Source organism: Canis lupus, chromosome 8, assembly GCF_048164855.1.
Source record: "Canis lupus baileyi chromosome 8, mCanLup2.hap1, whole genome shotgun sequence".
Lineage (NCBI taxonomy): Eukaryota > Metazoa > Chordata > Mammalia > Carnivora > Canidae > Canis > Canis lupus.
The window spans coordinates 34,389,720-34,414,245 of NC_132845.1; the positions used below are offsets into that span (position 1 = coordinate 34,389,720).

General features: G+C 38.4%; 1 protein-coding gene across 3 annotated transcripts in view; it reads left to right on the top strand.

Moving 5' to 3' along the window:
• EEIG2 (EEIG family member 2) overlaps positions 1-24,526 on the top strand; it is an 87,553-nt gene that overhangs the window by 26,564 nt on the left and 36,463 nt on the right. For all 3 annotated transcript variants that reach the window (XR_012035259.1, XM_072834771.1, XM_072834770.1), the window contains exon 2: positions 17,693-17,813. Coding sequence is in view for 2 of the 3 variants with exons in the window: in XM_072834771.1 (XP_072690872.1) it covers positions 17,693-17,813 (121 nt within the window). In the remaining variant the exon portion in view is untranslated. The remainder of the gene's footprint in view (positions 1-17,692; positions 17,814-24,526) is intronic.

Sequence of the window (24,526 nt, forward strand, 5' to 3'; positions counted from 1 at the left end):
CAATCAACCATTTTAGGCAGTGAGTTACTTTAGCCACTTTTTTTTTAGATTTATTTGTGAGGGAGAGCAGGCATGCATGCCCAAGAGTGAGGGGAGAGGAAGGAGGGAGATCTTCAAGCAGACACCCCACCTTGAACACAGAGCCCCTGATGGGGCTTGATCTCAAGACCCATGAAACCATCCCCTGAGCCAAAACCAAGGGTCAGTACCTAACAGACTGAGCCCTGAGGCATCCCTTTAGCCACTTTTATGCTTATTATTGATACCAATACTATTCATTATGGATTGGATTTAAAAACTTACAGAATTTTTCTTTCTTAGCTAAACCAAGAGAAAATTTTGAGCATTGTCCTCCAGCTCTGCATTACAGTTTAGGAAGTAAAAGTCTTCAAGGTCAAAATGTCCTGCTTTGGGGTAGGCGAGAAAAACAAGACTTGATAAGCAGAAGCACAGAACCATAAAAGTGAACAGTGTTGGGGCACCTGGGTGGTTCAGTTGGTTAAGCATCTGCTCAGTGGGAAGTCTGCTTCTCCCTTCTCCTGCTCTTGTGCTCTGGCTTCTCTTTCTCTCCCTCCCTCTAAAAAATAAATAAATAAAATCTTTAAAAAGTGGACAGTGTTGAGAACATGTCTAGGTAGTGGAGCAGAACAAAATGTTTGGGGCTGTAGTGAACTACAGGACAGCACCCTGTAGTGACTACAGGGACTGGATTTTGGCAGGCCTTGGATACCATTCTGTGAAGACTGAATCTTAATTCTGTATGCAATGTGACCTTGAACCCACTACCCCCTTTTTTCTGATCCTAAAATTAATTCAAGATCAGCATAGAAAATTTATAAGAACACATGAAATTACAAAGATGAAAATATTACCCATCAGAGATAATTACTGTTAAATTTTTGAAATGTATTTTTCCTATTTTTTCCAGTTCATTTTTTACACAGTTGAAGCCAAATTACATACACAATTTTTATTCTGATTTTTTTTTTTTACTGAGCATTATAAGCATTTTCCACACTATTAAACACTTTATCATGTTATTTTAGTAGTGCCGTACATAATCTTCTTTCATGAATGGGATATAAATTAAGTAACAATTCTTCTGTTTTGGATATTTGTCCTGTTTTCCCTTTCCCATTATGAGCTCTTTCCCATGAACATATGAATGTAAAGTACAAGCAAAGTCTGTGATGATGTATGGTAGGCAGCTGGAAGTTTATGTCTGACCTGAGCAGGGTAGTCAGGATGGCATAACTAGATTTTTTAATAATCCACATGGACATGGACAGGCAGTTAAAGCCAGAGATAGCATATAGAACAAAACACAAAGGCCTGAGGATAGAACCCTGGTAGACAAAGATCTAATTAAGGAAAATGAGTGCAGAATTTTCGGGAACATGATATCACAGAAGCTAAGGAAAAACCTCCAGGGGAGAGAGTGTCCAGCTCTGCCATAGTGTGAGAGCAGAGTGGTGTAAGAGCTGCTCTCTTTGACAATCAGCAAGCCTGGTGAACCTTTTTTTAATTGAGGCATAATTGACGTAACGTTATATTAGTTTAAGATATACAAAAAAAAAAAGATATACAATGTAATGATTTGATACTTGTATATGTTACAAAATGATCCCTGCAATAAGTTGTCTGCCACCATTCATGGTTACAAAAAAATTTTTTTCTTGTTATGAAAACTTTTTAAGATCTACTCTTAGCAACTTTCAAATATGCAATACAGTATTATTAACTACAGTCTACATTATATCCTTGTGACTTATTTTATAACTGGTAGTTTGTATCTTTTGACCCCCTTCTCCTGTTTCACCCACCCTCTAACCCCTTGACCCTACCCCTACCCTTTGGCAACTACCAGTCTTTTCTCAATCTATGAATTTGGGTTAGGTTGGTTTGGATTTTTTGTTTTTTTAAGATTCTACATAAAGGTGAGATCATACAGGGGTGCCTGAGTGGCTAAGTCAGTTCAGCGTCTGACTCTTGATCTCAGCTTAGGTCTTGATCTCAGAGTCGTGAGTTCGAGCCCTGCATTGGTGCCTGAGTGCCACAGTCAGTTGAGCATCTAACTCTTGGTTTCAGTTCAGGTCATGATCCCAGGGTTGTGTGATGCAGCCTCAAGTTTGGTTCTGTGCTCAGTGAGGAGTCTGCTCGAGATTTGCTCTCTCTCTCTCTCTCTCTCTCTCTCTCTGCCCTTCCCTGTCATGCTCTTGCTCTCTGAAATAAAGAAATATTTTTTTAAAAGGTGATATCATACAGTATTTGTCTTTCTCTATCTGACTTATTTCACTTATAATGACCTCAAGGTCCATAGATGTTGGCACAGATGGCAAAATTTCCTTCTTTTTTGTGGCTGAATAGTATTTTGCGTGTGTGTGTGTGTGTGTGTGTGTGTATGCATGTATGCACCACATTTTCTTTATCCATTCATATGTCAGTGACAGCCTGTTTCCATATCTTGGCTATTGTAAGTAATGCTTGTTATTATAAAGAATTTTTGCTTTTGTTTTCTATAAAACCCAATAGTGGAATTGCAGATCATATGGTAGTTTTATTTTAAATTTTTTGAGGGACCTCTATACTGTTTTCCCTAGTGGCTACACCAATTTACATTCCCACCAATAGTGTACAAGAATTTCCTTCTTTCCACATCCCTACCAGTGCTTATTATTTCATGTCTTTTTGAATCTACCCTTTCTCACAGGTGCAAAGTGATATCTTATCGTGGTTTTGATTTGCATTGCCCTAATATTTAGTGGTATTGAGTACCTTTTCCTGTACCTGTTGGTCATCTGTATGTCTTTTTGGAAAAATGTCTCCTCATTTCCTCTGTCCATTCTTAGGTTGGGTTTGTTGTTGTTGTTTTTACTATTGAGTTATATGAGTTCTAATTTTGGATCTTAACCCCTTATTGGATATATGATTTGCAAATATTTTCTCCTATTCAGGAGACTGCCTTCTCATTTTGTGGATGGTTTCCTTTGCTCTTAGTTTGATGTAGTGCTATTTGTTTATTTTTTATTTTGTCAAACCTCAAAAATCATTGGAGTCAAACCTCAAAAATCATTGTCAAGACCTATGTCAAGGAGCTTACTACCTGTTTTCTTCTGGAATTTTTATGATTCAAGTCTTATGTCCAAGTCTTTAATCCAGTTCGAGTTAATTTTTGTGTATGATGTAGGATAGTGCTCTGATTTTATTCTTTCGAGTGTTGCTGTCCAGTGGTGAACTTCAGAATGTAGTTTCATTATAGTCATAGGAGCACAAACCAAGTTTCAAGGGGTTAGGGAGTGAGCAGGTGGTAAAGCAGCAGAAGTCTTAAGTGTAAGTGTTCTTTTGGGAACTTTGTTAATGAAAAGGAGAAAAGCGAATTAAGTGAAAGGGGGAAAATAGGAAAAAAACAATCGTTTTGTGTATTTATTTCTAGGATTGAGACCCAAACATGATTCTAGGTTGGGGGAAAGAAACAGTGCAAGAGAAAATAGGGATAGAAATATTTAAAACAAACCCATGATTGAACCCTTTTCTGTTATCTCAAAGAAAAGAAGAATTTTCTGTCCTGAAATCTGTTTACTGGTTTCAGAAGAAATTCTCAGGCTTTTCCTAATCAAATGCTATTTCCAAACATTGTGGCTTAGAAACTAGTTTATACCCAAGTCTTATTTTATCTTAATGAAATGAGGAAGTAACCGTAGTATTGATTTTGGACCTTACATGTTTGCTTCATTTCATTCTAGTGAGTCATCATTAGAGCATTAAAATAAACTCATTTAGTGACATTTTCTTTCCAGTTAAAAGTTTATACATTTCCTTATTCACAGACTGCAACTACATTTCAATAGCAATTTCTGGGAATTTTCTAGTGCTGGTGTCTAAACATAAAATTGTTAACATTTTCCAAAAAAAAAAATTTTGTTGGGCACCTGAGTGGCTCAGTGGTTGAGCATCTGCTTTTGGCTCAGGTCATGAACCTGGGGTCCTGGGATCTAGTCCCACATTGGGGTCCCAACAGGGAGCCTGATTCTCCCTCTGCCTATGTCTCTGCCTCTCTCTGTGTGCCTCTCATGAAAAAATCTTAAATAAATATTTAACTTTCAAACTACCTCTGAAGTAAGTTTTTATACCATTTTATAGATTCAGGTGACATGTTTACCACTCTGTAGCTGACTACAAAACATTTCATAAAAGTGGAAACTTATATAGAGGAATGTAATTTGTTCCACATCATTCAGTGTTAAAATTAGACTTGAGGGGCACCTGGGTGGCTCTGTTAGTTACACATCTGACGCTTGGTCTCAGCTCAGGTCTTGATCTCAGGGTTGTGATTTCAAGCCCCACATTGGGCTCCCACACTAGGTGCAGAGCCTACTTTAAAAACAGAAAAAAGTTAGACTTAAATCCACGTAGATGAAATTGGGTGGTAGGAAGAGGACAGAGCATGTTTGGAAGGCACCCCAAGGGAGAGAGCATCCTGAAGGCTGGTGTGTAGTGTAGGGACATGGGGCCCAGGTAGGGAATAGTGGGTAATTTAGTTTAGTGAAGTCAGTGAAGATAAATAATAGGGCATCAAATTTGAGAATTTAAGGGCAGGCCAGAGAGGGCTGAGTATGTAGCTGAAGAATTTGGCATTTAATTTACAGACAAAATGGAGTCATGCATTTCCTCATCTAGGCACTGGCTAACAGAATATGTGATAGAAGAAGCTGTTTATAGCTGTTATTTTTACACATGTTTTTAGACAATTTAGAAAGAACAAGAAAGTTCTTTTGTCCAAAAGTAAGGCATTTTGGGGGCACCTGAGTGGCTCAGCAGTTGAGTGTCTGCCTTTGGCTCAGGTCATGATCCCGGGTCCTGGGATCGAGTCCTGCGTCAGGCTCCCTGAGTGGAGCCTACTTCTCCCTCTGCCTGTGTCTCTGTCTCTCTGGGTGTCTCATGAATAAATAAAAAAAATCTTTTTTATTTTTGAAAGAGCAAGTAACCTACTGACTTGGTTTCTTTCTTGCCTTTTTTTGATTCTTAAGCTCTTTTAATTCATTTTTCTTATTCTTGCGTAATTCAAGTGTCTTATTTAGAAAGGGTACCTGAATGATCACTTTTTGCTCTGCTTTGCTTCGTTGTTGTTTTGTGTTTTCTTAGTCTTTGCACGTCTGACAGAAGATTTTTTTCCTCCATACATATGCATAGTTTGGGCTGGGTGTGGAACCCACAGTTCACATCTGTAGACATTTGACTCTTTCTCTTTAGTAGTTCTTCCTGGCAGCACCAAAACATGCTTAAGTCTTGCATGTCAGTTGAAATCTTCTTTCTACCCCAAGTCCCCATCCACCTCCACCCTCATTTTCTCTACTTTATTACTACTGTCTCTACTTCCTATAGTAATCTGCCTTCCACTCTCAGCCTTGCACTGAAACTATACTTGTGGGTGTTATCAGTGACTTCATTGTTGCTTCCTTTTCGTCATTATCTTACCTGACTTCTCTGCCACATTTGATATTCTTGGGCAACACTTTCTTTACAATCCTTTCCCTAGTTTTGGGGACAACATGATCTCCTTTGCTTCTCCATTTACCATGTGGTCTCCTTTGCTGCTCCCTTCTCCTCCTATACCTTCATATCAGTGTTTCCTAGAGTTCCAGGCTCTGCCCTCTCCCCTTCCTTCTCTACCCACTGTCCCTGAATGGCCTTATCCATTCCCATGATCTCAATGATCACTAAGTCACAAGGACTTAGCATTTATGTTTTCAGCCCTGTCCTCTTTTTTGAGTCCTAGGTCTCAATATCTATCTACTTACTAGACATTTCCAAATGAGGGACTCTCAGACTCCTCAACCTCAAACTGTCCAATTTCCTTCAATGTCTAACAGTACCAGCAGAATGAATGAATGAGTGAATGAGTGAATGAAAATCCTCTGTACTCAGTTTTTTCCACTGAATGTTAGTAGTGTCCACCCAGTTATACAAACTAAAAATACCTCTCAAACGTGAGAGATTCATGTACACTTAGTGTTGTAATTAAAAGTCACAGTTTTATAGATCTAATTTATCCTTGGAATCTTAAGATATTTATTTTGCTTCAGTTCCCAAAGGTTTATTTTCTCACGAATCTCTAGCTCTTAGAAAATAGAAACCTCCATTGATTGTTGAAGAAATTCTCTACTTATAAATTTAATCATTATTTCTCTCTGGGGGGGGGGTGGGGGCAAATGTCAGTAGCCTTAGAACTACTTATATTCTTAATAAAACAACTTCTAAAATTTATTATGAGATCCACTATCAACCAGGCACTGTTCCAAACACTGTGTGTAATTATTCACCTAGTTTCCAAAAACTCTCTTGAGATGTAGGTACTATTACCACCCCTGTTTCATGGAGCAGGAAACAGAAATGCAGAGACGTTAGGGAATGTGTCCAGTGTGACAGGTGGCAAGTATAGCAGAGGCAGGATTTGAACCCAAGCCGACTGCCTCTGGATACAAGCACTGCAATAATATTGTCTGGCAAAACAGCTTGCATTCCTCACAGCAGTTTTTGATCACTGTTTCCAAAAAGTTAAAAATACTTCAAATTACCAAGACATGGAATAATGTTAAATATATGTGTAGGGTATACATATGCAAGTTATTCTTAGAATATTAAGTACTGTAGTTTGCTGGCACAGTAGGTCACAGAAAATGGATCCATAATTTTCACTTTCTTTTATATTAATTTTTAAAGACTTTTTAGAATTTTTTTTTTACTCTTGAAGAATAAACCATGGCGATAGCAACAGTTATCTTCTTTTAAGTCCTTTGCTTATGTATTTCACAATCAGCAACTTTATCATTTATCTTAGAAATACTTGGCTTTCCACAGTATCAACACAAATCCTATTCTCTTACTTTGTTTCTTGAAAGTGGTTAAGCAACCATATAAAACTCATAGGAAATTAATGACTCACATAACGGAAAACATTACTAATGTGACTTTTGTCTCAGTTGCCAAGTAGTCTGAGTTTGTTTCCATGGTAACCCATCAGTATAACGAACTGTCACGAAATAGCTTTGCCACTTTTTGTTTGTTTGTGTATTTTGGACAGCTTTCTGGCAGCTGCTGTGTGGATGTGCATGTATATTTGCGTGCATGTGTACACATTAAAGATTATCACAAAAAAATTCTGAGTAATTGCCTTGGGCACACAAAATTTTTTCTTTATTTAGAGAAATTGTCTGATACTCTAGGGCTATTACTCTGATGATATAAAATCAGAAAGATTACCTAAATTATCTATTTCTACTTGAATTCCTTTTAAGAAAGGACATCGCTATATTTAAGCTTATAAATTTTAAAAATTTGTTGCAAATATTGGTTCATTTGAAATGTATGTAATCATAAGAGCATCTGTCGGAGACAAAGCAGAAATAAAAGGAAAGTGGGACTACGTCCTGGGAGATGGGAACTAAATGGAATGATGGAGGAAGCCAACTCGGCCAGCGCTTGCCAGCCCCTTCTGTGGAAGGCAGTGCTCCAGGATACAGAACGGCAGACAGCCAGGCACTCAGGGAAGCAGACAGACCACGTCACACCTGACACCAGGCTTTCACCTGTAGGCTGGGTTGGGGCTTGATTCCTAGAGCAGGTAATGACTAAACCAAGAATTAAATTGGTAAATGTGGGAAGTTGAAAGGGAGAGTATATGGCATACAGAGGAAAGAAAATCTCATATGTGCATACAAAGGCATACAGAGGAGAAATAGTGTGAAGTAAATGGGGAATGATAATCAGTATGAGACAGAAAGGGTCAAGAGACCAAAGATAGGCAGGGACCTAATCATGACAGTGTTCAGTAGGTTGGAGTTAATCCTCCAAAATATGGGGAAGTGGTAAAGGATTTTTTTCTCAAGATTTATTTATTTATTTTAGAGCAATGGGGAGAGAGGGAGAGAGAATCTCAAGCAGACTCTGTGCTGAGCGGGTAGCCAGATGCGGGGCTCAAGATCATGACCTGAGCCATGACCCAGTCAGTCGGGTGTTTAACTGACTGCACCACCCGGGCACTCCATCAGTGGAGGATTTTTTTTTTAAGATTTATTTATTTATTTATGATAGAGAGAGAGAGAGGCAGAGACACAGGAGGAGGGAGAAGCAGGCTCCATGCCAGGAGCCCGACGCAGGACTCGATCCCAGGACTCCAGGATCGCACCCTGGGCCAAAGGCAGGCGCTAAACCGCTGAGCCACCCAGGGATCCCCTCAGTGGAGGATTTTTAACAGAGGAATGACATTATCAAATTTGTATTTTAGAAGGAGCTCTCTGGTAGCAATGAGGAAGGTAGGTTTGAGTGAGGGCCATTTAAATAGGAGGCTGTTGCCATATTTCAGGGAAGACCTCTTGAGGTACTGAATTAGGGTAGTGGTCCTAGACCCAGAAAAGGGGTTGATTTAGGAATGATTGTGAAGTAGCATAGGCAAGAATTGGTACCTGGGATTGCTTATTTGTGACTGATTCGTGACATCTATTCATTCAGTCAGTGAATATTTATCTAGTGGTTACTGTGGTTGGCAGTGTATTGTCCAGAGTGTTATGCTGGGCTCTTATTTCTTGCCTTCATCATTTCTGGGTTCCTCCTCCAATAAGGATTCTTTGTTGTGTGACATCATGAGTCAATTACACTTTTCATAGCCTTAGTTCATCCCAACCTGATCTCTTGGCTCATTAGACTTTCTTATCCTCACATAAGAACTTGTTCCAGGGGCACCTGGGTGGCTCAAGGGTTGAGCATCTGCCTTCAGCTCAGGTCATGATCCCAGGGTCCTGGGATCAAGTCCCGTGTCGGGCTCCCTGTGGGGAGCCTGCTTCTCCCTCTGCCTGGGTCTCTGCCTCTCTCTGTGTCTCTCATGAATAAATAAAAATTTTAAAAAAGAACCTGTGTTCCAGAGTCTTGGCATATATGTCAGTCTGCTACTTAGGAGACAATATTCATGTGTCTGGATAGTGTCTTAATTTCCAGCAAGTAGATCTGAGCTTATTTGTGGCTTCCCTGGGTGCACCTATACAGGTCATGAAAAATATGTACAATATATACAAAAATATGCACAAAGCATTCATCCATAATATTTGATTTTATTTTTTAGCTTTATTGAAGTGTAATTGACAAATTAATTAAATATGCTTAAAAAGATGTACAACTTGATAGGGCGCTTGGGTGGCTCAGTCATTTGGGCATCTAACTCTTGATTTCAGCTCAGGTCGTGATCTTAGGGTCCTGAGATCGTGCCTGTGTTGTTCTCCACACTCAACGGGGAGTTGGGGAGTCTGCTTGAGCTTTCCTCTCCCTCTGCCCCTCCCCCTACTCATGCATACACTCTCACACTCTCTCTCTCTTGCAAATAAATAAATAAATCTTTTTAAAAAAGATGTGCAATTTGATGTTTAGATTTATGTATATATTGTAAAATGACCACAATCAAGCTAATTATATCCACCACCCCACGTAATTACCTGTTTTTTTTTTCTGATGAGGACATTTAAGATCTGGTGTTTTAGCAAATTTGAAATATGCAATATAGCATTGTTAACTATGGTCACCATGCTGTACGTTAGATCTCCAGAACTTATTCATCTTGCCTAACTAAATTCTGTACCCTTTGGCCAACATCTCCATTTCCCCACTTTCTAACTCCTGGCTACCATCATCCTATTCTGTGAGTTCCACTATTTTAGATTCTACACATAAGTGAGGTCATGCAGTATTTGTCTTTCTGTGTTTGACTTCACTTATTATAATGTCTTCCATCCTCACCCATGTTATCACATTTACCTTTTTTTGTGGCAGAATAACATTGCTCAGTGTATGTGTGTGTCACACAATTTCTTTAGTCATCCCTTGACAAACACTTCGGTTGTATTCATATCTTAGCTATTATGATCAATGCTGCAATGAACATGGGAGTGCAAATGTCTTACAATGTCAATTTCATTTCCTTTGGCTATGTACTCAGTAGTGGGATTGCTGGATCATATGGTAATTCTATTTTTAAATTTTTTTTAAAGATCTTATTAATTGAGAGAGAGAGAGTACACACACAAGCACAGGGAAGGGGGGAAAAGGGAGAAGCAGACTTCCCACTGAGCAGGAAGCCCAATGCTGGAATCATGACCTAAGCAGAAGGCAGATGCTTTACTGGCTGAGCCACCCAGGCACCCTATTTTCAATTATTAAGGAACCTCCATACTGTTTTTCATAATGGCTATACCAGTTTATATTCCCATCAACCATGTAGAAGAGTTCTTTTTTATTCCACATTCTAACCAATACTTACTTCTTGTCTTTTTGATAATGTGTGTGAAGTGATATCTCATTGTAGTTTTCATTTGCATTTCCCTAATGATTAGTGATTACAATCCTCTACCTATTCGCCTTATATCTTCACTTGAGAAATGTCTCTTCAGGTCTTTTGCTCATTTTTTAATTGTGTTATGTGGAGATTTTGGTTTTTGCCATGGAGTTGTTTCTGTTTCTTATATATTTGAGACATTAACCTCTTACCAGATATATGCTTTGAAAATATTTTTCTCCCATTTCATAAGTTGCCTTTTCATTCTATTGATCATTTCCTTTGCTCTGCAGAAGCTTTTTAGTTTGATGCAATCACACTGGTCTATTTTTGCTTTTGTTGCCTGTGTTTTAGTGTTATAGCCAAAAAAATCATTGCCCAGACCAGTGTCATCAAGAAGCTTTTTCTCTATTTTTTCTAATAGTTTTACTATTTTAGGTCTTTTTTTTTTTTCTTTCTATTTTAGGTCTTACATTTAAGTTTTTAAATCCATTTTGTATTGATTTTTGTATATAGTATAAGGGCCCAATTTCATTCTTCTAATGTGAATAACCGGTTCTCCCAGCATCACTATCCTTTTTCTATTGTTTTCTTGGCATACTTGTCAAGAATTGGTGAAAGAGGGCATCTGTGTATTATGCTAAATCTTAGAGGAAGAACTTTCAGGTTTTCCTTACTGATTATGATGTTAGCTTGGGCTTTTCATATATGGTCTTTATTGAGGTAAGTTGCTGCTATACTAATTTTGTTGAAAGTCTTTATCGTGAGTAGATGTTGCAGAAAAAGCATTTATTTATCTAAATGTAGTCTTTATCTTTCATTCTTTTACTGTGGTTTATCACACTGATTTGCATAGGATGATCCTTGTAACATGTTAGGAAATTCAGTTTGCCAGTATTTTATTGAGAAGTTTTGCATCGGTGTTCATCAGGGATATTGGCCTTTAGTTTTCTTTTTTCTCTTACTTTTTATTTTTTTAATGGTATCTTTGACTTTGGTATCAGAGTGATGCTGGCCTCAAAAAATGAATTTCAAAGTGATCTCTTTTTCTGTCTTTTGGAAAAGTTTAAGGACTGTATTAATTGTCCTTTGAGTGTTTGGTAGATTCATCCAAGAAACTATCTAGTCCCAGGCTTTTTGTAGTGGTGGTGGTTCAAAAGTTTTTGATTTTTTATTCAATCTCATTTGTTACTGATTTATTCAAGTTTTCTATTTCTTCTTGATTCAATTTTGGTAAGTGTATGTTTCTAGGAATTTATTTATTGATTTCTTCTGGATTATCCAGTTTGCTAGCATTTGTTAGAATATATTTATTAATAATAGTCCCTTATGATTCTTTTTATTTTTTGAAGCAACTGTTTTAATGTCCTTTTTTCATTTTTTATTTTGTATTATTTTTTCTTAATCTAGCTATGAATCCCTTGATTTTGTTTATTTTTTTCAAAAAGCACTTATTTTTGTTGTTTTTCTATTTTTATTTGATTGATGTCGGCTCTCATCTTTATAACTTTCTAACTTCTGCTAATTTTGGCCTTAGCTTGTTCTTTTTCTAGCTTTGAGGTATAAAGTGACATTGTTTATTTAAGTTCTATCCTTTTTTTTTTTCTTAAGATTTTATTTATTTACTTGAGAGAGAACTTTGTAGGAGCACAAATAGGGAGGCAGAGCTCAGTGGTTGAGCATCTGCCTTTGGCTCAGGGCATGATCCTGATATCCTGGAATTGAGTTCCACATCAGCCTCCTTGGGGAGCCTGCTTCTCTCTCCCTCTGCCTATGTCTCTCTCTCTGTGTCTCTCATGAATAAATAAAGAATTATGGAGGCAGGGGAGGGGGAGGTAGATACAGATCCTCAGCTGAGCAGGGAGCTGGTTTGAAGTTCAATCCCAGGACCCTGAGATCATGAGCTGAGTCAAAGGCACTTAACTGACTGAGCCACCCAGGCACCCCTAACTTCTTTCTTGAAGTAAGTATTTATTGTTATAAACTCCCCTCTTAGTACTGCATTTGCTACAATCCATAAGTTATGGTATGTTGTATTTTAGTTTACACTTGTGCTGAGATATTTTTTTTTTAATTCTCTTTCGATCTCTTCTTCAACTCATGGTTATTCAAGAGTATGTTTTTTAGGCAACTGGGTGGCTCAGTGGTTAAGTGTCTGCCTTTGGCCTAGGTTGTGATCCTAGAGGCCTGGGATGGAGTCCTGTATTGGGCTCCCTGCATGGAGCCTGCTTCTCCCTCTGCCTGTGTCTCTGCCTCTCTCTCTGTATCTCTCATGAATAAATAAATAAAAATATTTTTTTAAAAAAGATTATATTGTTTAGTCTTCATGTATTAATAAATTTTCCCACCTTCTTATTGTTATTTTCTAGTTTCATTCTTTGTGTTGGAAAAGATACTTGTAATAATTTAGATCTTCTTAAATGTGTTTCTTTTGTGACCTAACATGTAATCTGTCCTAAAGAATATTACGTGTGCACTTGAGAAAAAAAGGTGTATTCTTCTAATGGGTAAAAAGCTCTGAATAGGTACATTTGTTTTATAGTGTTGTTCAGTTCTACTGTTTCCTTACTGATTTTGTCTGGATGATCTTTTCATTATAGTGAATGGAGTATTGAAATCTACTATTACCATATTATTGTCTATTTCTCCTTCAGATCTGCCAAGATACTTTATGTATCTAGGTACTTTGATGGTACTTTGGTGTTGGGTACATACACATTTATAAATGTTATAGTTTCCTACTGAATTGACTGTTTTATCATTAAACAACGACCTTGTCTTTGTTTTTGACTTAAAGTCCATTTTGTCTGATATAAATATAGCCACCTCTTTTCTCTTTTGGTTACCATTTGCATAGAATATCTTTCTCTACCTCTTCATTTTCAGTCTATGTGTGTCCTTAAATCTAAACTGAATCTCTTACAGCTAAGGTACAGTTAGGTCTTATTTGGGGTTTTGTTTTTGTTTTACCTATTCAGCCATTCTGTGCCTTTTGATTGGGGAGTTTAGTTCATTTACATTTAAAGTAATTGTTAATAGGTAAGGACTTGCTGTGGCCATTTTGTTAATTGTTTTCTATCAGTTTTTGTGGTTCTTTTCTTCTCACCCTCTCTTGCTGTCCTCCTATATGACCTGCTAGCTTTTTCATAGTGATCTACTTTGATTCTTTACCCTCTTTGTTTGTTTCTGTTGTAGGTTTTTTTCTTTGTGTTTACCATGAGGCTTGTGTAAAACTTCTTATAACAGTCTATTTTGAGTAGATAGCAACTTAAGTTCAATTACATACAAAAACTTTACACTTCTATGTCCCCCAACAGACTTTGTTATTGATGTCAGAATTTAATTCTTTTTATATTATGTATCTATTAACAAATTTTTGTGGTTATAGTTATTCTTAATATTTTCATCTTTTAACTTTTATATTAGCATTAAAAGTGATTTACACACCATTCTTACAATATTACATTATTCTGTATTTATCTAAATATTTACCTTTACCAGTGAGATTTATACTTCCATATGCTTTCATGATGGGAACGTAGGGTTATGGAGATGTATTTTTTCCTTTAAGATTTAATGTCACATCTTTTATGAAAACATTCTTCACCTCTGTTCAACACTATAATTTCTGCCCACATTTATGATGCGGTGCTAAGTTTTGTAATCTCTTCCCAAGCCCACCAGAGTTAATATTGCCTTCCTCTACTCTCTAGCCAAACTAGATCACTATTTCTATAAATATTCCTTTCCTGTTTGTTTTAAAGATTTTTATTTATTTTAGAGAGAGACAGAGAACACACACAAGCTGGGGTGGGGTATGGTGGGGACAGAGAGAGAGAAGCAGACTCCCCACTGAGCACGGAGCCTTAATTCAGGGCTCCATTTTACGACCCTGAGATCACAATCTGAGCTGAAACCAAGAGATGCTTAACTGACTGAACTACCCAGGCACCCCTGCTTGTTTGTTTTTTTAGAGAAACACTCACATACAGAGTTCACTTGACTTCTTTTACTTTTGTTACTCAGGCCAAAGCTGCCCATTTGTGCAAATGATAGCATATACTTTTTGGTATGTAAAGGCTGCTGTCTTATAAGGATGTTTTAAATTAGATAAAAGTCCAAAGAGGTGCTTCTGTAGGGCACCTGGGTGACTCATTCACTTAAGCATCTGACTCTTGATCTCAGCTCAGATCTTGATCACCAGGTCTCGAATTCAAGCCTCACAGTGGGTTCCACACTAGGCGTGGAGCTAAATAAATAAATAAATAGTTTCTCTAATTAGTATTGTTGAGGAATTATTGTTATTTCACAAACAAGTGAAAAGTAGCAGAACATAAGACAGAGTTTTAGGATTTTGCAGCCTTCCATCCTTCTGATGTTTGTACCTTTACTACGTTCAGTGGCAGAGGGGAAGTGAGCCTGGTTGACATAGTCCCTAAAAGCCCACAGAGAAGGGTAGAGTGGAGGGATAGAGCTCCCCCTGCTTGTGCTTGCTCTCTCTCTAATAAATGGATAAAATATTTTAAAAAAATCAACTCAATTAGTTTTGATTTCCATGAGTACTTTTTAGTTCCCTGTATGTTGTTTTATAGTATCCTATTCCTTCCTATACTTTTATGATAGATGAAATTTCTCTCTGAGAATCTTTTTTTTTTTCTTCCACCATAGCCTCTGTTTTTTAAAAAGTTTCCTTTTTGCTATTCATTTTGGTCTGTTTCTTCTTTTTTTTTTCTTTTTTAGGTTTTATTTATTGAGAGAGAGTGTGTGTGTGTGCAAGAGAGAGCGTGAGCCAGAGGGGAGGCACAGAGGGAGAGGGAGGAGAAACAGACTCCCTGCTGAGTCAGGAGCCCAACTCAGGGGACCTGAGTCCCCCATAATCCCAGGGCCCTGAGATTATGACCTGAGCCAAAGGCAGCCCCTTAACCAACTGAGCCGCCCAGGCACCCCCTCAGTTTGTTCATATTGAAAGACCTAACTCAAGTGCTTGCTCATATTTAGCTGTGAAGAAGTCAAAGATGCTTTGAGAGTTGGTGCATGTGGAGAGTGTTCATTGATTCAGGTTGTAGATTGAGCTGGCGAAGTCATTTTGTAACCCTCAACATTCATCTTAATAGACTTTTCTTTGGGTCTGGTTGGATTCCGTGGAGAATGTTCTTCTTACATCTTCTTAAAGAATATATCCTGAGAAGCCACGTTAGGGGAAAAAGTCTCAGCATTCAGTAAGTCATCTTTCATCCTGTGTCTAGCCCCCTACCCCACCCAATATGGTAAACCCGTGGTGCTATTTTCAATACCTGCCTTCAGGTCAGGTAATACAGAGATCCCTCTGTTGTACCTCATCAGGAGAATAAATCTGTCCTCTGCAGGGGTCAGCAAGATCTGAGGGACTCTTTCTAAAACAGTTTTCGATCAGTTCTTCTGCAATTTGTCCCTCTTTTGTTCTGTTTCAATGCTAATTTAAGATACCTGCTCTTAGCTTTCACCATTACCAGCATAATGTTCAGCTTTCTTTAATTTGCTAAGTCATTATCACTTGTTAATTCCTGACCTTTTATTTTGTCTCCTCTCTGGTTCTCTTTGTCTTGCTATATGATGCCTTAAAAATTAAATAGAATGTTTTGGGGTGAGAGCAGAGGTAAGTTAATACATGCTGTCAATCGGCTATCTTCAACCAGAAGTTTTTATGTAGGAAAGTACAGGGATTTTGTTTTTTGTTTTTGTTTTAAATGTGTGATTCCTGGTCATACATCAGTGACCTCAGTGACAGAAACAACCAAGTGCCTTGAAGCAGAGGGTGCTCCTAAAGGGCCCAGCCTTTAGTATACCTTCACACCTTCTTTGGGAGCTCCAGAGGCCATGACTGATGCCTCCATCAAGTCTCAAGGCCCCAAGATGTTGAGAGGGAAACAATTTTTTAAAATTAAATTCTAATTTTATTTTTTCCTCCTTGTTATTTTCATTGTTATTTGTTGCTTTTTTTTTTTTTTCAAAAATTCATTTATTTTTTAGTATGCACGTTAGCTACTGCGTATCTTACTGAGGATGCTTCACGTTGCCTGACAAATACCTCCAGATCCATTCTTTGCCAGATAGCTCATTCTGCCTATGTTGTAACCATACAAATAAATTGCACTCTTGCTGGATACAGTCGAGGGGCACCTGGGTGGCTCAGTTGGTTGAGCATCCATCTCTTTTTTTTTAAGATTTTATTTATTTATTTGAGAAAGAGAGAGGCAGAGATAGTGGACAAGAGCAGGAGTGGGGAGGAGAGTGAGAAGCAGAGAGCCTTATGCAGGGCTTGATTCCAGTAATCTAGGATCATGACCTGAGCCAAAGGTAGATGCTTAACCCACTAAGTCACCTAGGCACCCTGAGCCACCATCTCTTGATTTTGGCTCAGGTCATGATCTCATGGGTCATGAGCTCTAGCTTCATGAAGGGCTCCATGCTCAGCCAGGTGTCTGCTTGAGATTCTCTCCCTCTGCTCCTGCCCTGACTTGCGCTTGCTCACGCACGTACACTGTCTCTCTCTTTCTTTAAGATTGTTTTCTTCTATTCATGAGAGAGAGACAGAGGCAAAGGAGAAACAGGCTCCCTTCAAAGCAGGGAGCCCAATGTGGGACTCGATCCCAGGATCCTAGGATCATGACCTGGGCTGAAGGTAGATGCTTAACTGACTAAGCCACCCAGGTACCCCATCTCTCTCTCTTTCTCAAGTAAATAAATAAATCTCTTTTAAAAATTAAAAAAAAAAGGAGGGTGGCTCAGTGGAATGACAGAATAAGTATTTGTTTACATTTCATAGTCTCTGATACTACCTGTAAACTATAAGCCCTACAAGATTAGGAACACTGTCATTCTTATCATCATATTTCAGACATCTAGCACATAGCTCACCAAAAATAAACATGTCTTATGTGCTGAATGAATGAGTAGTGAAGCTTCAATTTATATTGATTCAATTGATGAGTAATTTCACTTTTTTAAAAATTTGAGTTTCTGTGGGTAATTAAAACCTTCTAGGGATTTTTTTTTTTTTATGATAGTCACAGAGAGAGAGAGAGAGAGAGAGAGGCAGAGACACAGGCAGAGGGAGAAGCAGGCTCCATGCACCAGGAGCCCGACGTGGGATTCAATCCCGGGTCTCCAGGATCGCGCCCTGGGCCAAAGGCAGGCGCCAAACCGCTGTGCCACCCAGGGATCCCCCCTTCTAGGGATTTTCAGATCACATTGTTAGAAGTTTGTTTTCTCCATGCCTTTTAATATATCACTTTTGCGTTATAGACCTGAGTGAAAGAGTGTGTGTACTTTTTTTTAACCTGTCATCAATAATAATTGTTTCTCTCTCTCTCTCTCTCTCTGTCTCCTCTTCAGGGAAGTGGTACAAGCCAACTGTGTTCACTGGAGGAAGAAGTTCTCATTTATGTGCAAGATGAGTGCAAGTGCCACCACAGGCATCCTGGATCCTTGTATCTACAGAGTATCTGTGAGGAAGGTATAAAAATAGCCAATTACGTCTCCCCTTTCAGAAACCATAATTAGTTCCATAGTCACTGACTCATTTTATTTAGCTCTACTTCATCGTTAGAACTGTTACATGTAATTCCACTTTACACTTGCATCAATAATTTAATTTACTGTGACAAATATGATTTAGGAAAATTTGAAGCTATAAAGTATTACTCAAGAACCTTATTTCACTATCGATTGATATACATTTAAGTATTAACTCTATTTGTATTATTTTGGGAGGCTGATCTTTATCCTGCCATTCATTAAATTTCTCTTTGTAGGCATTATTTTAGGGACTTTACATATATTATGTCTAACAACAAACGTGAAAATGGGTATTATTTTTTGCAATTTCAGGAAAACGAGGTTCAGAGGGGTTGTCACTTGCTCAAATCACATAGCTAGGAAATGGCAAAATGGGGACTCAAATACAAATCTTTCTAATTCTAAGGCCGTGTTTTGTTTTTTATATCATTTCTTTTCCACGTATTAGGTTGAAGCATGTTACCAATGATCTACAAAGATGGTAATCTCAAGTAGATCAACTTAATATATGTAGAAATATATGATCCTACTTTTTGGGGAGTTAAAAAGAGGGAATCCTTTTGTCACCACTACAGGTGAATGAAACTATTAGCTTTAAAATGTAACCTTTATGGGATGCCTGGGTGGCTCAGCGGTTGAGTGTCTGCCTTTGGCTCAGGGTGTGATCCTGAATCTGGGGATCAAGTCCCACATCGGGCTCCCTGTGAGGAGCCTACTTCTCCCTCTGCCTGTGTCTCTGCCTTTCTCTCTGTGTCTCTCGTGAATAAATAAATAAAATCTTTAAAAGAAAAAAAAATAAAATGTAACCTTTATGTTATATCTTATATACATTTTTTAAGTTACCAAAATAATACATGTACCTGTTCGAAAATTAAGGTAAGGACTCAGAATGAAAAGCAAGAGCCCGTTGCCTTGTTATTTTCCATTTTAGTCTTGTGTCCTTCTTAATGAGATAAAAAGTTGTATTTTTAATTTTCTTTGCTTTTTGAGTGAGCAGATAGCACCATGTTGTATGTGGCTATATTTTAAATTCTTACATTGCTTAATCTACTCAGTTAAGATATAGCGTAAATACATATAAACATTTTATAGGTTTTAAGCCTTTAATGATTGTAGACCTTTAGAACGGACTAACTTGGGGGCACCTGGGTGTCTAAGTGGTTGAGTGTCTACTTTCTGCTCAGGTCATGATCCTGGGGTCCTGGCGTCAAGTCTCAGATCAGGCTCCCTACAGGGAACCTGCTTCTCCCTCTGCCTATGCCTCTGCCTCTCTGTGTCTCTCATGAATAAATTTTTTAAAATAAGAAAGAGAGAAAGAAAAAAGTCTAACTTGGAGCAGCAATAATTGCATCAAAGCTTCCCTTAAGTACAATGCAATGAAAGTGTATGTGTCATTGTAGTGACCTGAGCTTGAGTCCCAGATACGTGCTTTCTAACTGTGAGACGTTAGGTAGTTCTCTCCTGACTTTCTAAAAAATCCATTTTTCCACCCAAACTATGGTTATGATAATTGCTTTCTCCAGAATTTGGAAGCATTAACTGAGATATAAGTAAAGCATCCTACCTTCTTCTCTTTCTGCTTTAATTGCTGCTGTAGCTCTTATATTGAAACTTTTATAAATGGAATTCTAGTCATGATTTTTGTAAGATGACCAGTCTTTGAATTTTAATTTAAAAAAAAATAATATATATGGGCAGCCCAGGTGGCTCAGCAGTTTAGCGCCGCCTTCAGCCCAGGGCCTGATCCCGACATGGAGCCTGCTTCTCCCTCTGCCTGTGTCTCTGCCTCTGTGTGTGTGTCTCTCTCATGAATAAATAAATAAAATCTTTAAAAATAATAATAATATATACATATATGTATGTATGTATATAAATAACATATAAATAACATTATAATATTAGTTTAGAGTAAAGCTAACTGCCAATAATAAGAAGCTCAGAGTTGGGACGCCTGGGTGTCAGTGGTTTAGCACCACCTTCAGCCCAGGGTGTGATCCTGGAGACCCGGGATCGAGTCCCACATTGGGCTCCCGGCATAGAGCCTGCGTCTCCCTCTGCCTGTGTCTCTGCCTCTTTCTCTCTGTGTCTCTCATGAATAAATTAAAAAAAAAAAAAACCCTCAGAGTCTATTACCAAAAACCTAATTTTTTGTAATTTAAGGTAGGACTAGTTCATGTGAAATAATCCAGTTCCTCAGGTTGTGAGGTTCAGTGTATTCGGGCATGTACAATAAGCTGCTGAAGCAGATACCCAAATATGCAATGACTTAAACAGGATAAGAGTTTCTGTCTCTCTTGGGTAATAGCCCAGGGGTCCAGGGCTGGGAGAGCAGCTCTGCCATCTTCACCATATGGTACACGTTTTTAGATCCAAGAGAATTACTCCAGTCTTGGTATCTTTCAACCAATGAGAAAAGAGAAAAGGCCACATGAGAATAAAAGTGAGAACCCATAAAGAAAAATTAGAAAACTCTTCTATATAAACGTTTTCTACATTGCAAAAAAATACCTTAAGCAAAGCTATAAGAGAAAACATCTGCACATCATGTCAGAGGACTAATTTCCTTGATATAGAAAGAGCTCCTTCAAATAAATCAAGAAGAAAAGATAAATAGCCCTTTAGAAAAATAGGCAGGGGACAGAATATATATTTTACAAAATGGAAAATATAAATAGCTTTCAAATCTATAAAAAATTACTCAGTCTCACTCATGTATATTAAAACTACAAATAAGGCACCATTTTTTTACCTATAAATTTAACAAAGATCAAAAAGTTTGATGATACACTCTGTTGCCTAGGACACAGGGAAGCAGTCCATCACCTGTTAACAAATAGGTGAGTTCCTACAAACTGCCAGGTACTATTCTAAGCACTGAAAGGACAGTGGTGAACTGGAATTGGGCTCCTGCCCTCAAGGACTCTGCTTTCTGATTGGAGCTGGGAGGAAGAGTGGTAGGAAAGACAGACTAACCATGTAACCAAATAAGTGGATGTTGTAAGTGTTGTATATGAAATACAATGAGATAATAGAGAATAACTCAGGGAGAGGAAATCATCTTAGAAAATTAGGGGGAGCGGCCAGTGGAGACTTCTCTGAAAGGTAGCATTTGAAGAGGAGGCACCCATGTAAAAATCTAGGAAAAGACTATCCTAAAGGAGTAGGACCTTGTATTAGGCAAGGTTCTCCAGTGAAACAGAATCAATATAGAGTAGAGACATAGCTATATATATAGAAATAGATTTGTTATAAGGAATTTGGCATACACAGTTGTGGAGGCCAAGAACTCCCACAATCTGCCATCTGCAAGCTGGTGACCTTAGAATACTGGTGGTGTGGATCCAGTCTGTGTCCAAAGTCCTGAGAACCAGGAAACCAATGGTGTAAGTGCAAGTCAAAGCCGGAGTTAATTAGGAGTTCTGATGGTATAAGTCCTGGTCTGAAAGCAGGAGAAAACCAATGTCCCAATTCAAACAGTGAGTTAAAGAGAGAGAATTTAACCTTTCTCAGCCTGTTTCTTCTATTCAAGCCTTCAACAGATTGGATGATGCCCACCCACACTGAGGAAAGCAATCTGCTTTCCTCAGTTGACTGATTAAAATGTTAATCTCATCCAAAAACGCCCTCACAGACATAGCCAGAAGTAGTGTTTAACCATATATCTGGGCACCCCATGACCCAGTAAGTTGCACATAACCATACCATACCTGAAAGTAAAAAGGCTCTGTGTTAGTTTCCTAGAGGTGCTATATCAAAGTACCACAAACTGGGTGGCTTAAAACAACACAGATGTTATTGTCTTATAGTCCTCAAAATCAAGGTGTCAGCAGGGCCATGTTCCAAAGGCTCCAGAAACTGTTCATGCCTTTCTCCTGACTTTTGGTAGCTTCAGGCATTCCTTGGCTTGTAGATGCATCACTCCAGTTACATGGCTGCCTTCTCCCTTTGTGTCTTCACATGATCTTCCCTCTGTGTGTGTCTGTGTTCGCATCTCCTTTGTTTTTTTCATGAGAGCACCAGTCATATTGGATTAGAACCTCATTCTTACCTAGATTACCTATGTATTTCCAAATAAGGTCACATTCTGAGGTACTAGGGATTAGGACTTCAAAATATCTTGGGAGGTCAGAGGAGAGAAATGTACAATGTAATCCATAACAAGCCTTAAGATTATAATAAACCTGGAGATTTATACTTCTGAAATTAATGGACCAGTTTATTAAAGACCACCTCTCCCTCTGAGAACAATAGAAAAGTTGGACAAAATATTAAAAACAGCTGCTTGAAGTCATCAGAAGCCACCAAGGTAGTAAAGACTTAAGCTTAGAATATATACAAGAGAAGTATAAAGAGCTGAGCCTGATATTTGGCATTGCTTTTTCCCTCAAATCATTTGCTAAATTGCAAGCAGTGGTTAAGAAGCTGAGCTAGGACACCTGGGTGGCTCAGTGGTTGAGCATCTGCCTTTGGCTTGGGTCATGATGTCCTTGAAGGGAGCCTGCTTTTCCCTCTGCCTATGTCTCTGCCTCTCTCTCTCTCTCTCTCTCTCTCTCTCTCTCTGTCTTTCATTAGTAAATAAGTAAAATCTTATTTAAAAAAAAAGAAGAAGAAGAAGAGGAAGAAAAAGCTGAGCTAAAAGCAGGGGCTGAGAGGCAAGGAAGCTAGCTGAGATCCCAGCAGTTTTATAGGACTAAAGGGAGAAGAACTGGAGTCCAGGACCCATCAGCATGAAGGGCCTTGGGAAACATCCCAGACTTTTCATTGGGACTTCCTAAGAGTTTCAACCTAGAAGGAATGTAGTGGATAGAGATCAGCCTGTATAAAGATTGAAACTCAGCTTCTAATCAGCTTAACCCCTGCTTAGAGGAGGTATCTGCCCCTTTCAAAGCTTGCCGGAAGCAAATGTGTATTTTCTGTAAAGAAAAATAATGTTACTCTAAGCCTCAAATTACTTCAAGTTATCACGCACAAAAATTACCAAGCACACCAAGAGACTTGACTGCATGACCAAAAATCGAAAGGAAAGTAGATAAGAACAGAGTCATGGAAGATACAAGTTTTGGGGAGATCAGAGACAAAGTTTTACGGTAACTATAATGAGTGAACAATATGGGAAATTTTATTAGAGAAGTAGAAACTATAAAGCAAAAAGCAAATTGAATTCTAGAACTGAGGGATGCCTGAGTGGTTCAGTGGCTGAGCGTCTGCCTTCGTTTGGAGCAGTGATCCTGAGGTCCTGGGATCGAGTCCCGCATTGGGCTCCCTGCATGGAGCCTGCTTCGTCTCTGCTTCTCTCTCTGTATCTCTCGTGAATAAATACATAAAATCTTAAAAAAAAATTCTAGAACTGAGAAAATAACTAATTAAAACTAAATAGTTGAGGGGCATCTGGCTGGCTCAGTCAGTAGAACATGCAACTCTGGATCTCAGGTTGTGAGTTTGAGCCCCATCTTTGGTATAGAGATGACTTAAAAAAATAAAATATTTTTAAAAATTTTTTAAAAAATGAATAAAGCTAAAGAGATAAAAATAAATCTCAACACATGGATTTAACAGCAGGTTTACCAAAACTGAAGAGAGATTCAATAAACTGGAAAGTAAGACAAAAGAAAGTATCCAGACAAAATCACAGGAAAAAAGTAGAAAATACAAAAAAGAGCATAAGACATGGGAAACGGCATAAAGATACAACATATCTGTAATTGGAGCCCTAGAAGGAGGAGAACGAGATTGTGGCTGAGACTCTTCTAAAACTGATGAAAAAAATACCGAGCCACAGATTCAAAAATATTATAAACCCTATTTAGGATAAACAACAAATCTGTCATGTTTAAATGACAGAAGACCAGCCTGGGTGGAATATGGAAAACAGAGAGGGAAAGCTCTTGGTGAGATGAGATGGAGGCACTAGATCAGGTAAGGCCTTAAAGGACACAGTAACGACTTTGGATTTTATGCTAATTATAATTGGAATCCATTTGAGGATTTTACTAAGGGAAGATAGGATCTTCTAAGATCACTTTTGCCGCTGCATGCAGATAGGCCACATAGGTGGAGGGGATGGTTCAGGTGAGGAAAGCTTGTATCAGCATGGAACTATAACCACAGAGGCAGTATGATTTAGGATGTATTTCTGGAGGTCACCCCCCACTAATGGATTCGATGTAAATGAGGGGAAGAGAATTGAAGATAACTCTTAGACCTTTGCCTGAGCATATCGGTTGATAATTGTGCTATTTATTGAAATGGCAAAAGTTCAGAGTGAAATAATTTTGGGGACTGGTAAGCAGAGATCAGCAGGCCCATTTTGGCCATGTTAACTTGAAGGTTTCTATGAGATACCAAGTAGGAATGTCTAGTAGTCATTTAAAGATACTGGTCTGCACTCAGGTTCAGAAGCCAGACTAGAGACAGAGACATGAGAGTTACCAGCTACAGAATTAGGACACCTGGGTGGCTCAGTTGCTTATGTGTCCAATTCTTGTTTCAGCGCAGGTCATGATCTCAGGGTTGTGAGATCAACCCCCATGTAGGGCTCTGCACTGAGTGGAGCCTGCCTAGAATTCTCTCTCAAAAAAGAAAAAATTCTCTCTCTCTCTCTCTCTCTCTCTCTCTCCCCTTCTCCCTCTGCTCTTCCCCCTGTTCACAGTC